Source organism: Rhipicephalus microplus, unplaced genomic scaffold, assembly GCF_043290135.1.
Source record: "Rhipicephalus microplus isolate Deutch F79 unplaced genomic scaffold, USDA_Rmic scaffold_49, whole genome shotgun sequence".
In the NCBI taxonomy this organism is placed as follows: domain Eukaryota; kingdom Metazoa; phylum Arthropoda; class Arachnida; order Ixodida; family Ixodidae; genus Rhipicephalus; species Rhipicephalus microplus.
The window spans coordinates 2139543-2157967 of record NW_027464622.1 but is presented as its reverse complement, the minus strand read 5'-3'; the positions used below and the strand labels follow the sequence as shown (position 1 = coordinate 2157967).

Sequence of the window (18425 nt, the reverse complement as noted above, 5' to 3'; positions counted from 1 at the left end):
GCTCAGATACTGTGACGTGTCGTCTAACGGCACTAGTAGTACTGAAAGCCATGCGCTTCTGTGTTTACTCCCAAAAAACTGCGACTGTACTAGTGCTGCACATCTCCTGCACCTTTTTGAAGTCAATAGCGTGGTTCAGAGGTCGTCATTGCTGCACCACTGAAATGAACGGCAAAGTACAGCACCTCATGAAATAGATCATGTGGTGCAAGTGACTCAAACTAACCCTTATGCACACGAGTGTGTCTGCATTTCACCTCCATCAAAATGTGGCCACTGGATCAAACATGTGTCGTTGAGCTCAGCAGTGTCCCGTAACGCAACTAATGCACAGAGGTAGTGTTTCAGTTTCAACGCTATAAGTGTAGATTCCATGACACAGCAGGCATTCGATGCTTCTGGCCGATCAAAAGCCCCCTCCACGCGAGGCAATGTAGCACATTCCCAACTACAGCATTGGAAGGTTCGAGATGGTCTGTGGTAGCGCACGTTTAGATGTTTCAACGTGCTTGCAGAGTGGACATTTTGCGGTAGTCATCCCGTTGTTTCATGGCAGTCAAAAAAAAAAACAAGTAACAACATCTTTGATAAACTTATTGAATGAAGATGAAGTTTTTCAAAAGTAAACAAATAAACTTTGAGAACTAGTAAACCGCAGTCTGTTACCCATATATGTAATGGTACCTTATAACACAAGTGTATCAGTTGGCTTTAATTCTTTACAAGGCGTGTCATGTAGCAGATACTCTGGCCATTGTACACAGCTGCATCATGTCAGGTAGGCCATGAGGCTATGATAGAAAAAAAGCAGTATTTCTCATTTAAGTGATCGTTTCTTCGTCACACTGAGGCGAAAGTACACTCATTCTGTGATGCTTCTCAGGTACGACTGCGGCACACTATACCTCGTAGGTTTTTTTTTTTTGCTGATCTACGGGCTAGGCACAAAGACGCATGCGAGGTGGTAGTGTTGCATTTGCCTTCTTTCATAACAGCGTCCTGGTTTGTGTTACTTGGTAATAAACTTTCAGAATGCACTAATGAGTCAGCAACTCGCTCCCACGTGAAGCCATGCCGCAAGTAGCGCACGTTTTCTCGGCGACAGATTATGACACGCTGAAAACGTTAACATTGCAATGCGCTGCCACCGTGTGACGCCTGCGCAATGTTAGTGGCGAAAAACCGAAGTGGTTTTTTACTTACCAGGCCCTAGGGTGTCCGCAGAATTTTTTTTCAGGTAGGGGGGGGGGGGGGCAACCACTTGTTGGCGGGGGGTATTGTAGGTTAGCTCTAAAAGAGCAATATTTATCCTCAGAGTTACGCACATGCAAAAAAAAAAAACGAGACAACGAATCATTTGATTGGAAAATACATTGGATTTTGTTAATGAACAAATAACTAGAAGGAATGAGCAAAACGCGAAAACTTAGCATCGATTTCAACGTGTTAATTTTGGCGCAAAACTAGAGAGAATACGAAACGTAAAATGACAGAGAAAATAGTCAGAGGGGAGCAAACTACGCACTTTTTATTGCCGTCCGAGATGAGAAATCAATAAAACTTGTACGCATGTGCCACGGCGTGAAATTGTGACGTAAGCATGTCAATGGGTAAGCTGTCGATTAAAAAAGGATATCTGAGATTGATACACTACAATTGATGTACCACTGACACAGATGGACTCATTCCTTGAAATATGAAACGCTTCTAAAAGTTATCTCACACGTTTGGTCTCTGCTGTTGCCAAGGTTCTTAGCTTGCTCTAGGAAGATGTGCACCCTCTTTTTTACCTATCTATTGGCGTGCTCCCTTAGGCGGTCATTACGTCCCGTTTGAACTTGCTGTTCCCGCAGCTAACAGGAATTCGGTATACAACACCTTCGGCACCCCGCCTGAAGGGTTTCGCGTGCCTCTTTAGGCACCCTTGCTGCTTGATTGATTGATTGATATGTGGGGTTCACGTCCCAAAACCACCTTATGATTATGAGAGACGCCGTAGTGGAGGGCTCCGGAAATATCGAGCACCTGGGGTTATTTAACGTGCAGCCGAATTTGAGCACACTGGCCTACAACGTTTCCGCCTCCATCGGAAATGCAGCTGCTGCGGCCGGGATTGCGTCCCGTGACCTGCGGGTCAGCAGCCGAGTACCTTAGTTACTAGACCACCACAGCGGGGCACCCTTGCTGCTTAGTACTAGAGCTTTGCTGGCACAGCTGCGCCAGTTAAACTGGAGCGGCAAACACAACAGGAAGTACACGCATAGTGGCCACCTTCCTTTGTTTATGGCTCACTTTGTGCACGCACGGCAGCACTTGTTTTGCACGCTCCCATGCTCTCAAGTGCTCTTCCACAGTACTCATTTTCACTTTCCTCGGCAAAGACTCGGCTACGTCAACCAAGACCATTCGAAGGAAGCCAGCCTTATCGAGTTTGAAAATCTTAGTGCAAATTCTAGTGCATCATGCGCAAACCCGACCTGCGCAACACAGATTCAAGGAAATACAGAGCAACGCACACTTAAAAACCGTAAGACAATAGCGCCTTTGTGCGTCGAGGCAAGTATAAATGCAAGAAACTAAATCAATTTTCACAGCCGGGCAAACATCTAAAACTGCACACAATATTTGGTCTGAAGGTCATGAGTGCAAGTTAGTCCCTTAGAATCTTTCTTGAAGGCACCTAAAATGAAATATACCATTTCATGCCCATAGTGGGCAGCGCACAAAATGAAAACACACAAGAGAAGGAAACCGGACAAATAGGAGTTGTCCTGTTTCCTTCTCTTGTGGGTTTTCATTTTGTGCGCTGCCCACTATGGATAAGTTCCAACTCGCCCACCTTTCGGTTCTACTACCGTTTCATGTTAAGGAACATGGCATATCTTATATTGAAAAATTGAAGTATCGTCAACATATACCTGAACAGAAAATGGATGAAACGAAGTGGAAACACATTGTACTGCCTGGTCAGTGCGACATAAAAATATATACTGAAATTGGTGCTACACTGAACCTGATACAAATTCCTTTCTTTTGTACATAAATGCCACCGTTAAAAGAAGATAAGATGCTGTTCAGAAAAATTTGAGATAAACTGAGATAGCTACAAAATTAGCCTCGCCACTTACTTCAATGCAGTGCTTAACTGCAGAAACAGTTCAAAGTGAAACAATATAAAAACATCATTCAAATCGACTGAAAAGATATTCTGTATTTTCTTTGAAACAAAAAAACTCAACACTATAAGTTCCCCGCGCACTGTTAATTGTTCGGAATGGTACATAGACCTTGTGGGTTTTAGCGTTAAAATACTAGCAAGCTATCTGCTTTGGACTTCGAAATCTGCTTGGACGAACGCTTAGCCCCAACTTCACACAGTTTGTCTACGTTCTTCTCGACTTTCGTCAAGCTCGCTTTCACACACTTGAAATTCTTAATAACAGCCTGCAAGGCTTTTTCTTTAAAGGCCCATCGAGCCAATGTCACAAAACTGTCTTTTCTGTCCAGTTGCATTATGCATAACTCATTGTCTTTAAAAATATATTACGCGATTTTAAGTGTGCACCTGGCGTTCAGTTGCTGTCTTGAGCGCAAATCTCTGGAGACGGTCACCTTCCAGTAAGCACCGCTCACGCTGCTCCGAAGACGCTGTTTTATGTTTAAGCTTTGCGCCAAATTTAACACGTTTAGCAAACTCACTGCATGCGGGATTTCAGTCTCGCTGCATGCGGGATTTCAACCAGTGTGAACTGATCATCACCAGCGCACAGAAGCACACCATTGTCATCGATATATAACTGCATTCCAGTTCGCCAGTTTTCTTGGAATAGCAGCTGCAACCGTCTGGGGGTTTTCTGGGCGAATTGCGTGATGACACGCGTGATAAATTCATCCTTGTGTCTCATAACACGCTCGCTGTGCACAATCATCATACAAAGGGAGTCCAACCTGTCATTTATCACTGATCGTAGCCATTTTTTGACTCTCCTCATTGTACCGAAGGAGCGTTCGACGGTGCAGGTGGTAACTGGCAATGTCAGAGCTTCCTGAATGGCTTTTGCGACAGCAGGGAAGAATGTTTTGGCCTGAAGCAAAAGTTCAGAATAGCTTAATTTTGAGGTGTCCCTGGTTTTGGTGTGCCACAACTCGTACCAAGGTTTGATCTCTTCCTTGAAGTTTTCGATGCTGTGAAATTCTTGGAGTTTATCAGCAAGGACAGCCAACTTAACAAGGCTCAAAAACTTCATTTTGGTTGGATGAAGCTGTAGAAGCTTCAAGCTCTTCTCATTAGTGTCAGAAAAGCGGCTTGCCAAGGAAGCAGTGAGAGAGTCCAAGTAAGGCACATATTGTTATGTAAAAAATGACACGAGGCGTGTCTATTCAAAATCTATATTTAAACTGATGCGTATGGCGTCGACTAAGATGGAAGACAGCACGCACAACCGACAGACCACTTCCTCGTTGTCGTCTTCTAACCACTGATACGTCAGCTACGTAGCATTACCCCCCCCCCCCCCCGGTGGTAAAAGCGCCATCTCGGTGCACATTAACTACGGTCTTCTGTAGGCAGGTGGTAAGGTTTTAGCCTGCTGACGTGCACAACATCACTGGGTGTGGTTGCAGGCAGGCTTGTGGTCTCAGATGCAGGAATGATCTCATAGGTGACGTCGGTTACCTGGCGGATGATACGGTAAGGACCCATGTAGTGAGACAACAACTTCTCTGACAAGCCAACTCGACGAACTGGGCACCACAGGAGAACAAGAGAACCGGATGAGAAGTGAACGTCAGCATGCCGGCTGTCGTAGATGGCTTTCTGGGTGGCTTGCGAAGCCGAAAGTCTAGAGCGGGCGATCTGACGTGCGTGGTTGGCACGACCAATAGCGTCGCGTGCATATTCGGTTGACAGCGTTGTAGTGGTTGGAAGTAGGGTGTCGAGCGGTAACTTCGAATCACGGCAATAAAGCAAATAAAAGGGTGAATAACCAGTAGTGTCGTGGCGCGAAGAATTATACGCGAAGGTCACGTGAGGTAGCGCCAGGTCCCAGTTATGGTGGTTGGAGCACACATACATCGCGAGCATGTCCGTTAGGCTCCGATTTAGCCGTTCGGTAAGGCCATTTGTTTGGTGATGGTAGGAAGTGGTCAGCTTGTGGTGCTTCGAGGAAGAGCGCAGAAGATGGTCGATCACACGGGACAAAAATGCGCGGCCGCGATCCGTGAGTAATTGGCGAGGAGCGCCATGGTGATGACGACGTGGAGCAAAAAGTCCGCAACGTCAGAAGCGGTGCTGGTGGGGAGCGCTCGAGAGATGGCATACCTAGTCGCGTAGTCTACAGCAACGGCGACCCACTTGTTGCCCGATTTCGACTCGGGAAAAGGACCGAGAAGATCTACACCAACACGGAATAGAGGTTCGGTTGGGATGGAGATCGGTTGAAAAAATCCAGCCGGGGGCACAGTAGGTCGCTTCCTATGTTGGCATTTATCGCAGGAGGACACGTAACGGCGAATGGACCGGGCGAGACCGCGCCAAAAGAAGCGGCGACGCACGCGGTCGTACGTCCGAGATGCACCCAGATGACCAGCAGTTGGTTCATCGTGAAGCTCGTGCAGTACGGTTGAACGCAAATTTTTCGGCACGACAAGAAGGCGCTCGGGGCTATCTGGCTGGAGGCTACAACGGTACAGCGTGCCATTCAGGAGGACGTACATGTGAAGTGACGTGTCGTTCGGAGCAGATTCGAGACGGTCAATAAGTTGTCGCAGAGAAGCATCACGACGTTGTTCATCACCAATCTGAAGAAACTGGGACACTGACATGACGCTGAGGGTTGGCTCGATGTCTGGTTTGTTGGGCTGTTTAACAGTGTAGCGAAATAAGCAATCGGTGTCCAGATGGAGGCGTCCAGACTTATAAGCAACCGAGTAGGAATACTCCTGTAGGCGTAATGCCCAACGACCAAGTCGTCCAGTGGGGTCCTTCAGAGAAGAAAGCCAACACAGCGCGGGATGATCTGTGATGACACGGAAAGGGCGGCCATACAAGTAAGTACGGAATTTTTAAACCGCCCAAACAAGAGCGAGACATTCCCGTTCTATTATAGAATAATTGCATTCAGAGTTAGAAAGCGGACGGCTAGCGTACGCGATTACACGGTCGTTGCCCCACTGAATTTGCGCCAGAACTGCACCAATTCCGTGACCACTCGCGTCTGTTCGCACTTCTGTAGGAGCATCGGGGTCGAAATATGCAAGAATAGGTGGTGTCGTTAGAGCGGTGATTAGCTGAGAGAAGGCGTCAGCTTGAGGAGGGCCAAAAGAAAATAGGACGTCTTGTTTGAGAAGGTTGGTGAGTGGCCGTGTGAGTGCCGCAAAGTTTTTCACGAACCGGCAAAAGTAGGAGCAAAGGCCCAGAAAACTGTGAACATCATGGACAGAGCGTGGGACTGGGAAGTTTGTTACAGCGCGTACTTTCGCCGGGTATGGCCGTACGCCGGCAGCGTCAACAAAATGTCCCAATACGGTAATCTGGCGAAGACCGAAGTGGCACTTGGAGGAATTGAGCTGCAGGCCCGCCCATCGAAGTATCGATAGAATGGTCGAAAGGCGTTCAAGGTGGGTTGCAAAGGTAGGTGAGAAATTGATCGCGTCGTCCTGGTAACACAAACATGTCGATCATTTAAATCCTTGTAGGAGCGTGTCCATCATTCTCTCGAAGGTCGCTGGAGCGTTGCAGAGCCCGAACGGCATGACCTTGAATTGGTAAAGACCGTCAGGGGTAACGAAGGCGGTCTTTTCTCGGTCCATGTCATCTACAGCAATTTGCCTGTAGCCAGTTCGAAGGTCGAGAGATGAAAAGAAGGTGGTGCCATGGAGGCAATCAAGGGCATCGTTAATGCGTGGTAGAGGGTACACGTCTTTTTAGGTAATTTTGTTGACGTGGCGATATTCAACGCAGATACGCCATGAGCCGTCTTTCTTTTTTACTAATACCACGGAAGATGCCCAAGGGCTCGTTGATGGTTCGATTACGTTTTTCGTAAGCGTTTCGGCCACTTCTATCTGAATCACTTCTCGCTCGGACGCTGACACGCGGTACGGCCGACGGTGAATGGGCGCAGAGTCACCAGTGTTGATTCGGTGAGTGACAATTTTAGTCTGGCCCAAGGGACGATCGTCGGTGTCGAAAATGTCACTGTATGAGGCCAAAACATGGCAGAGAGCGTCGGCCTGGTGAGGCGACAGCTCCAATCCAATCATGTTTCGAAAAATAGCATCGTCTGAGCTGGGTGACCGTGACACTGCGCTTCGATCAAGAGCAGATACAGCGACAACACTGACATCGTCCTCTGTTATGTCAGTTATCTGGGCTAGAGACATCTGGCAGGACAACACTTGAAGGGTGAAACCAAAGTTAAGGAGCGGAAGTAACACACAGTTATCCGCTATGGTCGCGATGGTATAGGGCACAGTAACACTGCGCGTCAGCCGAACGTCAGTAATTGGCCTAACGATATCATCACCGTCAGGAACGGGGGGGGGGGGCGATGACTAAGACACGCACGTGACGGCTCGAGGTGGCAGGCGAACGAAAGTGGTTGGGTTCAAGCGGCTGGTGGGCTTTGCAGAGTAGTCGGCAAAGATTGGTAGATCAAAGCTGACGTTGCCAGACGAACAGTCAATTAAGGCCGAGTGTGCCGAAAGGAAATCAAGGCCAAGTATGAGGTCATGAGGGAAGCAGGCTAGCACGGCAAAAAGGACCACGGCGTGACGACCGGCAATGCTGACACCAGCAGTGCACATTCCGATTACTGGTACAGTACCGCCATCGGGAGCACATATTGCCTGCGTCGTAGATGGCGTCATAATCTTTTGTAAGCGGGAGCGTAGAGAAGCGCTCATAATAGACAGGTGCACACCTGTGTCAATGAGGGCGGTCACAGGAACATGGTCAACTTGTATTTCAAGCAGGCTATGGTGCGTGGGAAGCGTCAGTAGAGGATTTTCGGCCGTCATTGGTATTGCAGCTTCACCTCTATAAGCTGCAATATCTAGTTTTCCTGCTGCGGTCGTCCAGAGAAGCTCGGCAAAAAAAAGCGCCGAGGTGGCGGAGAGCGGGATCAGCGACGTAGCGGCGACGGGGAGCGAGAGCTGTGGCGACCGGACGAAGGGGCGTCAGGGTAGCGGCCACCGGGCAAAGGGGCGTCAGTGGAAGACTCGTAAGATGACGATGAATAGAAATTGAAGGGTGCGGCGACTGAACGTCGAGGGGTCGTCGGATGCATGAGCGCCGAGGTAGAGAAAGTCTGACGTGGTTGGTTTGACCAACGGCGGCGGCAATAGCGAGAAACGTGCCCAGGCTGGTGACAGGAAAAACAAATCGACTGGTCATCGGGTGTTCGCTCTTCCGAAGGGTTACGGAAGGGCATTGTTGGAGGTGAACGGTGAGCGTGTCCTCGGGAGTAGGACGGGACTTCAGGGCGAGTCAAGGGATATGCTGATGTAAGGCCGAGGTTCGCAAACTCCTGCCTCACCACAACTTGTATTTACGCCACTGACGGCTGTTGTTGGTCAGAGGTGAGCATTGCGAAAACGGGTGAGTGAAAAGGAGCCGGACAGGTGGCTTCGATGTCCCGACGAACAATGCGTGTGACGTTGTCATACGGGGGGGACTGGCGGGCGGCTTCACACGATGAGGCTGCGGCCATGTTGGGCAGCCGGGTGAATCGCTGAGTATTACTGCGGCTCTTGGCTTCTTCGAACCACCGACACTCTTTAATGACGGCGTAGACGGTGGCAACGTTGTTGTAAACTAGAAGATTAAATGCGTCGTCTGTTATGCCTTTCAGCACATCGGCCACTTTCTCAGACTCACTCATGTGCTCATCAGTCTAGCGGCATAGGGTGATGACGTCGTGAATGTACGCGACGTACGACTCCGTCGACGTCTGTGCACGTGCCGCCAGTTGATTCCGCGCGGCGATCTGCCGCCCAACGGTGTCGCCAAAAAGGTCGTGGTTCTTCTCTTTAAAGAAGTCCCAGCTCGTAATCTCCACTTCGTGCGCCTTGAACTACACTCGCGGTGGGCCTTCGAGGTAAAAAATCACATTGGCAAGCATTAGAGTCGGGTTCCACCTATAGCTTGCGCTGACCCGTTCGTACCGGTTGATCCATTTGTCGACGTCAACGCCATCTTGACCGGAAAATACACTGGGATCACGAGCAGGAGGTAGAATGACGTATGTAGAAGTCACGGTAGGGGCAGGGGGCGAAGACGATGGTTGTTCAACCTGTGACAGGGTTGGAGCTATGATGATGCGGCCGTTGCGGAGCTTCGTGATGAAGACGGGGAAGTACCCAGGCTTCCACCACAAAGATGTTACGTAACAATGACACGATGCGTGTCTATATAAAATCTATATTGAAACTGATGCGTACGGCGTCGACTAAGATGGAAGACAGCACGCACAACCGACAGACCACTTCCTCGTTGTCGTCTTCTAACCACTGATACGTCAGCTACGTAGCATTAAATTGCCACGCGGAAATATTTCTCCGGCGACTGTATCTCGTAGTTGTCTCGGTGGGTCCGACGAGAGGCTTGCCTTGGCACAGATATGAATATGTTTAAGCGATTGCCTCCCCTGCTGCTCTCTTGATGTCAAAGAACTGCTCTTCTGCCTTAGTACGGTGGTCGCGAAGTATGTTCTGCAGCTCAGTGATTTGGCCGTGTACCGAATAAAAGATCATGGTTACACTTTGTAGAACGTTCGTAACAGGTTCCAGTCGTGCGCTGTACTTCGCTACGATGTGCAAGCAGACAAAGGTGAGCTTGTCGTTGCACAGTAGAAGATGTGAGGTCGTTGCCTAGTTGCAGCGTTCGAGGTTGATTTCATTCATGAGGGCTTCTCGAGTGCTTCAACTATGGCCACGTAATGTGGACAGAAGAGTTTAACTGACTTGTATTTTGCAGACCACCTTGTTTCACGCAGCATCAAAATGTTGGGAACCAATTTTTTGCGAAGTATGCTCTCACAGACGAAGTTTATGGTTTGCTTAATGATCCCTATTGTGTTCGAATTTTCAGAGACCGTTCAAACTGTTGTTCACGAGATTCAGTTTGTGGCTTGCGCAGTGGAAAAATAATGCACTTGGAAGCTCTTTCTGCAATACTTTGTGAACTCCAGCTTATCTTCTAGCCATTGTCGAGCATCCATCGTACGCCTGTCCAACGAGGTTCGAAATATTCAGCCCAGCATCCTTTAAAAACTTCAAGATTGCGGCGGCAATGCAAGCTGAGTTTTAGCCTTGTACTAGGAGACAATGCAAAGTGTTCTTGAAGCCGTGCATCTCCTGCTTCTACAAAAAAGTCAAGAAGATCATTAAGAACTCCACTGTCAGATTGTTTGCCGCGTACTGGCAAGTCATGCGTTGCACAAAATATATAGGTGGCAATGATCGGAATTAGCTTCTGGCGGTTCCTTCCAACTTGCTCGTGCAGGGCTTTGTTTAGCTGCTGTACAACGGGTAATTTCTTGTCTGACATCACACTCATAAAGTTATGTGAGGCGGCCGTTGCTTCCTGGTGTCATTGGGATTTCACATGATCCGTGCACGCCTCGTGCATTTTTTTTGTAGTTACTGAAAGTGCGCCCGATAAAGCTACCTTCAGTGCGCCGATGAACATTTCGAGGAAAGGTGACGCAGAAACGACAAAGGGTGCCTTTCAGTGTCGCTGAGTACGCAAGCCAAGGGGCATGATCTGCCAGCCATTGGTAGCGAAGAGTCCTCTTGCCAAGTGTTACATTTTTCTTAAAGTCATATGTAGCATTTGGCGACCATGGAATAGTCAGAAGTCGTAACTTCAAGTTTTCTGGGATGCCGGCATGTTTAGATTTGTCTAGGAACTCTCCTAAGTCATATTCTCGAGAAATGTTAGTTGCTTGCTTGCTGTTGTAATTTTTATTTATTATCTAGCACGGAGAAGTATCATCGAGGCTTACTGTGCCGTAGTAGCTCACTGATGGTGAAACCTCTTCCACGGTGGCGGCGACCCCAGGCACTGTCTATTGGTGGGAGTCTGCATCACTAGGCTGGTGAAATGCAGCAAAATTGTCACACGCCACTCTAGAATCGTCCGCCGGACAGCTCAGTGACACTCCGTCATGCATCAATGGACGCGTGAAGAATCGTCGGATATCCATAATTGAGGACCGGAGAAGGCAAAGCTGTCAGAATGTCACAAAATGAGTGCGCCTTCGAACGACAGAAAGCAGTCGGGCCGCCAGCGGGTTCTCCTTTCAAGACCGCGCAACGAAAAAACAACCATCGAAGACAGTGCGACACCATGTCAGACACCAAGTGGTGGCGAGTCAACCTCCTTGCAACCTCGAAACATCCACCGGCATGAATGAATGTGTGGTTCAAAGAAAAAAAGACACCTAATTTCTGCAGCCCTGTAGGGAGCATGGTGCAGTGTCTTGGGTAGAGGAAATGTGATGAAAGTGGATAGAGGAAAGAAGGTGTTTTTAGACATGACGAGGCTTGGTTAATGGCATGAACAGCAGGCCGCCGGCAGGAAAGGGTGTGGGAAAGGGTGATCTGGTTTTAGTGGTAGGTCGCGATTCCCGTCTTCTCAAGGAACTCCGCCAGACTTCGAAGTTCTGGCAGATAGGGGAGACACGGGAAAAGGAAGTGCTCCAGAGTGGATGCAGGAGATTGACGAGAAGCGTACAATGTAGTAAGGAGAGAAGGCCAATAGACGCTGCGCCGTGCTCCCTTACGGGCTGCAGAAATGAGGCGTCTTTTCTTTCCTCTAATCACTACCACCACCACTTGCAACCACCACCACTTGCAACGCAGCCAAGACAACCTGCTCTTTCTGGCAACCTGCCAGGGGCCTTCAAGAGCTTCCTGGAACATTTGGATTCCACGGGGATATCATCGAAGCTGCAGGACCTTTTCGTGATCTCTGTAGCCCCACACTCTCAGGTCTTACGACTCGGACTGCCCTGCCACCGGCTCCTGACCGCATTCCGCTCTACCTGCTATGGCCGCCGCACGTTTCTCCAAACGTTCTCCTCCAGCCTATTCCTAGACTCTTTTCTCCACTTAACCCCCCTTCCCCCTTGAGGCGCTGAGCCGTGCTCTCACATGGGCTGCAGCAAATAGTGCCTTTTCCTCTCCTTCAACCGCACATTCATTCACCGTCGGCGGAAAGTTCCAGAGAAGACTCGACGTATCCGTAGCTTCCACTGTGCTTCACACAAGCGAAGGCACCAGAAGCGTCTGGAATCCGGGCGTGCACAATAAAAGCGTGCAGTGGTGGGGAGCAGCAGGCAGTCCCAGTCCCAGTTCGGCGCAGCCACTAAGTGCCGCATCGTGCCACCCGGCCAATTTGATGGCCAAACAAGAATTTCAAAAAGAAAAGAAAAAAAGGAGAAAGAAAAGAAAAACAGAAGTAACGAAGGCAGCAACAGCGACAATTGCTTCACAGGAGGGAGAGAAAAATTAGCAGGAGGAAAGACGGAGAGCTGCCGGAGGTGGGTGGTTTATGCCTGTCTTATCTTCGTAGGGTAGAGAAAAAAAGCCTGAGCAAGCGACCAAGGTATTGCGGAAAAGAGAATTGTCGCTTCTACACATCACACGCACATGGTCCGAGTTCAGATGGTTCCGCGATTAGCCCGCAGCGCTGGGCCGTGCACACACGAGAAGAGATACATACGACCCACTCCAGCTTTGGGAAAACTTTGACCAAGGTACAAGCCTAAAAGTAACCCCCCCGCCTATCTTTCACATATATACCCCGAGTTACAGGGGAAGGCAGATGACCCCCTCTTGCGGACACCCATGAGTCCAGGCCGTATATTCTTGAACTTGAAACGGGTGTTTGTCCGAGGAAAGCGACAACGGTCGCTTCGCTCCTTCGAAGTCACCCGAGTGCGCTTCGCGAAAGCATTTGAACGAGTTAAACAGAACGAAAGTAGGTGTGTCGGCTGGCAGTGGCTCGAAATATTTACATCGAGATGAAACTGCGAGAGCCATTCGAATGCACCGCGATCCGTTACCTTCTGTCACTGCCGTTGGCCATCGTATATTTTGAAATGAGGATAATGATGTTGATAGGCTGCTGATAACTACGAACCAACTTGAGCAAAAACTATTACAAAAAGTAATGACTCAGCACCCAGCTAGGCCAAACTACTTGGTATATACAGAAAATTGTTTTATTAGGTGTAGCGTTACGCAAAGATGCACAATTTGATTACTTTATTATAGAAATTTGGCCCCGACGAGGACACCTCTATACCAGAAAGTGCAATAGCGCGAATGGCGGCGCCCATGTGATCATAACACAAAGGTCAGTAGATCCACTCCGGGTGTTGGAAGCTGGAGCGCACCATGGTTGATCTTTTTGCCCTCTATGATGGTTTGTAGAACTTGAGAGTTTCCAGGGCCTGGCGTGGCGTCTTCAATGAGGTTTATGACAGGGGTGTTGGTTACCATACGCTACTCATTTGAGGACACATTATCGCGGTAATATAGTATCACAGTTGTATCCTGACAGAGCTGTAATCGGGCTAAGGTCGATGTTATTCATGAGCTTCGTTCTTTTGCAATTTTTCTTTCAGGATGACACGGCAACCTTGCTACAGGCTGTGGCAACGATGCAAGACACCGTCGCCTACTTCAGCTCGGTTGACGATCCCAGCGAGAAGTGCATGACAGCAGAGCGGCCAGTGTTCATCCCTGAGGAGGCCAAAGCGGTCTTCACTTTTCACTATCAGAGCCAAAATGGGTGACTATGCCAAGCTTACTAGTTTGATTTGATGATACTGGGATGATTACATGCGTCGCTCGGATATGCTTAAAGACTGCGTGAGAAGTGAAAGCTTGATCGCGACCACCCATTGAAAGATAGTGTGGCCTGCCAAGTTCTGCCCTCCACGGTGAGCGTGCTTGTTCCCTCAGATTTTTACAGCGAAAGCTGTTATGAGATCACAACTTAGGTCTCGCGCAGTGCCATAGTTGTCCACCGCCACCATCGGTGTCCGTAACCACAGCGCACGTAATTAGGAAAAAAAGGAACTATTACCAATGACAGAGTGGGACTTGAATCCGGGTGCGCGGGGCGCCAGCCCAGTGTTCTACCACTGAGTCACGCCGGTGCTTGGGACATAATGGCAAGCTTGCCTTAGGAAGGCTTGATGTCGGAAAAGCAATCGTGTTAATATACGACTTATAAAGCGTTTTGAAGCAGCAAAAAAACAACCAGTCATCGCACAATTCGAATAGCGCAACAAGTGGGTCGTGCAATGCTCCAACCAATTACAAAAGCTTGTTTTTGTTCAGCTAATACGTGTGGCACATACCAACATCAGGCATAATTACACATTGCCATCAGCCACTGCATGAGCGATTGGCACAAAATTCCTCGCAATAGTTCTGCGTTTACCCCGCTTCTCAGAAGAATGACGAAAGATAGCATAGCGAATGCCGGCCTACTGCCCTAAAACTTTTATTCTTGATGCCATATTGGGCATCAAGCAAGTGTTCAGAAAACGCTCTGAAAGGCCACTCTTCTATCTTTCGCTGTGACTGTGCTGCGCCTGCCGCGCAAGCCTGGCTTTTTTTTTGTGATTCCGCTGCATACGCGTTCTTTTTGTGGGACACTGTATATTCCTTTTTTAGGGTAGCATGTGCCGTAAATGTAGTGAAGGATAAACCGGCTCGCACAGCTGGACAACCAGCTTTGGTTTGCTCGTAAGTATAATCTACTTGCCTTGCTATGTGAAGACGATTCGATTGTTTATGCACAAGTCGCATTAACTGAAGCTTACTATAGCGGTTTTACTGGGTCTTTTTATTGATACAACAGGCCAAAACATTGTGTTCGCCAAAAGGTAGACTGAGTGAACGCTGAGTGTCACCCGATCTGTGCCACCCGGCCTTCGCATGGACGGGCCCACGCCGATGTACCCTGTCGATTTCGGACAATCTCCGATCATGCTGAAAATATTGTACAGCTTTAAGTGAATGTGATACGTAGTTATTGAGGGGTTATATAACTTGACAATGCCTGGAGGGTGATTTAAAGTTTTAGCACCCAAGTGAAACTGTGTCGCTCTAAATATAGTCAATTACTACGAAACAATTTTTCCTTCATCTCAAGGCACTACTATTTAATGACATCGATAGTTCATTATTTTCATTTACTTTATTTACTTATTTACTATTACTTTATATATATATATATATATATATATATATATATTCAAAGTGTAAAAGTAGATGCGCTTTCGCATAACAACTTGTTTATTCAGCCGACGTCCCGACGTCTCGACGGGAGCCCCGTCTTTTTCAAGGCATAATACTATATACACATTTTCCTGTCTTCTTATAGCTTCTAGAAACAGGAGGAAAGGAAACAGAAGAAAAAAAAAATCAACAGGATAAAAACAGAATAAAAGAAAACCCAAGCACTCTGTCAGCGTTACAATCACTAAAAGACGCAAACGGCCCTCATTATTCAGAACTCTGCCCCTAGCCTCTCATTGCAACAATACAATAATATTACCCCCTAACAAAGCTATAAGCGTATACATCTGGCAATAGAGAAATGGTTTGCTGCTTCGAAGTGTGGCAGCTTGGGCTAGTTGGTATGGCATGACGATAGTTATAGTGCGAGAACAAAACGATGACTTCTTGTCTCTGTGTCGTCGTTTTGTTCTTGCGCTATAACTATCGTGTCTTTCGTGTCCTTCTTGTCTCTGTTTCGTCGTTTTGTTCTTGCGCTATAACTATCGTCTTGCCACTTCAAGCACAGCCGGAACGCACGGATAAGTGGTCCCGGTTATCGTAGAATTCCACTTTTTTCTTTTTACTTTCTTTTCTTTTTTATTTTTTCTCCTTCCTCTTCTTTTCCTTCACTGACAGGAGCCAATCCATATAATCAATGACAGAATCTCTTGCTGCACTGTCAGCCTCTGAAATGGGCTTGGGATCACACACCATGTCATTAGCACTTGAGCACAAGCCTTAATCTTGATTTTGAGCTATGGGTTCCTCAAGACTGTCTCCTCGAGTTCACGACGAGACGTCGATTGCTTCTCAGCGTGCCCGGGAATGTGCAATCGCTGGGTTGGCTTGCCTAGGCTAACTTTGACGTTCGTTCCATGGTTGCTAGACTGCCATGGCCACTTCCGCCGTTCATGGCTTTTGGTCATTTTAGTTAATTTACCCGATGAAACCTATAAAAAATGTTCCGATTGCCCAAAACTTTTTATCGTTAAATATACGGATGACCAAGCAATTATGGGTAGATAGTTTCGTTGATGCGTCTTTTTCGTCTAAAAAAGTTTCGTTTATTGGGATATCACTGTATATATATATATATATATATATATATATATATATATATATATATATATATATATATATATATATATATTGCCGCATGCATAGCTGCATTTAGCGGCGAGATAGCGATGACAACGAAGATCGTCGTGGATTTGCTTGAGAGCGCAGGCGAGTGAAGAAGACGACAATCTTAGCCGCCTTCTTTTGAGAGCGTCTCTACAAGTTCCACTGTCCGTGTTTCTAAATAAACCCTCTGTAATTTATAACCCGTGACACTGGTGGAGGAGTTGTGTACTACCACCTCATGATAGGCACCTCTGTGAGAAGCCCTGAGTCCAGCCCTACGAGACAGCCACGCGTGGAGACGCCTGTGCACCGCTCAAGCTCTCGCCTTCAAGTTCTTGAACCAGAATTTGGCCTCATAGAAGGAGCAACACTTCAGACAGCCACCCCTACTGAAGAAATGGCATTTGCAAGGTTCCTGCACAGGTGACAGTCCAGAATATGCACATTTTTGAACCATTTCATGGCCGACCGAACGAAGATGCGCAAGACTGGCTTGAGCAGTTTGAACGGGTAGCTAAATCAAATTTCTAGAGTCTCGATGGAATGCTCTTCCACGTATACTTCGCGCTTGAAGACGGCGCCAAGACGTGGTTCAAAAACCACGAGGTAACATTGACGACATAGGAGGAGTTTTGTCATCTGTTTCTTGACACCGTTGGTAACGCCGACCGACGCGAAAACGCACAACGCCTTGTTGAAGGACGCACCCAACAGCTGCATGAAAGCGTTGCCGTGTTTGCTGAGGATATGGTGCGTCTGTGCCACCGCGTGGACCCCAACATGCCCGAGGCTCAAAAGCTAAGCCATCTCATGAGGGGCGTCAAAGAGCAGCTTTTTGTTGGTCTTGTGCGCAATCCGCAAACAACAGTGCACGAGTTCACCAGGGAGGCTATCGCAATAGAGCTCGCGCTGCAGCAACGGTACAGATAGTCTGATCGCCCGGCCACCAGCGCAGCTGCAGGCGCCACCGCACTTACCGCAAATGATGAGTTTTCTCTACGCCACCTGATTCGACAGATCGTGTGTGAGGACATCGCGAAGGAGAACGCAAAGTACACATTGCAGTCACAGGCGCCCCCGCAGCAAGATTATTTGGTAGCCTCCGTCGCTGAAGTCGTTCGCCATGAACCTCGACAAGCGTTTGCCGCTCAGCAATATTCGACTGAATCGTAACATCTAAACTCGTGTACCTACGCAGACGCTGTGCGTCGTCCATTGGGCTCCAGAAGTATCCTACCAGCTGAATGGATACAGCTATGCAGACGCTGTTCATCAACACAAGCCCATGCCAGCACCACAGTATTTCGAACCGTATCTTGTGGCAGCCTGGGCTCAGCAGGATTCTGTCAGGCGACGCTATATGCAGAAGACTGACATATGGCACACTGTGGATCCCGACCACTCTGCTCCAACTGTGGAGAGCCAGGGCACATATACTGTTTTTGCCCACATCGCCGATCTGAATACCGCGGTAGTGTACCTACCGCTACGCGCCGACAGTTCAACGAAAGCCATGCCCCCATCCATGATGACCAGGCTGGCAGGCGGGAAGGCTCTGCTACCTTCCGGACGCGCTCACCATCCCCGGCTCGTTTTCGTTCACCAAGCTGCCGTAGTTTTGCTGACGCTGTCAGAAGTTGGTCTCCGAGCCTACAGCGGGGAAACTGAAAGCAGTGACCTCTGGGGGAAAGGTTGCAAGCCGTCGGATAGCCGAAAACCCCCACTGCTGCCGAAACACGTGAGAGACGACGATGAAGACTCCGCCGAGAAAACTGTGACTGCCGACCCCGCTGTGACGATTGATCGCGTTGAAGTGACGGCCTTAGTCGACACGGGTGCAGACTTTTCTATAATGAGTGAACGATTGGCAGACAAACTCATGAAAGTCAGGATAGAATGGACGGGCCCTTATATCCGAAATGCTGGAGGCCAGATAATGACACCCACGGGAAAATGTACAGCAAGACTCACGATTGAGAATGTGGCTTTTGTAGCCA

The 18425-nt window shown here is 48.4% G+C and overlaps 1 protein-coding gene across 1 annotated transcript in view; it reads left to right on the top strand.

Moving 5' to 3' along the window:
* Nucleotides 1-18425, top strand: part of LOC119162320 (uncharacterized) — a 44790-nt gene that overhangs the window by 15336 nt on the left and 11029 nt on the right. The window contains exon 2 of the mRNA XM_037414755.2: nucleotides 13635-13801. Within this exon, the coding sequence (XP_037270652.1) occupies nucleotides 13635-13801 (167 nt within the window). The remainder of the gene's footprint in view (nucleotides 1-13634; nucleotides 13802-18425) is intronic.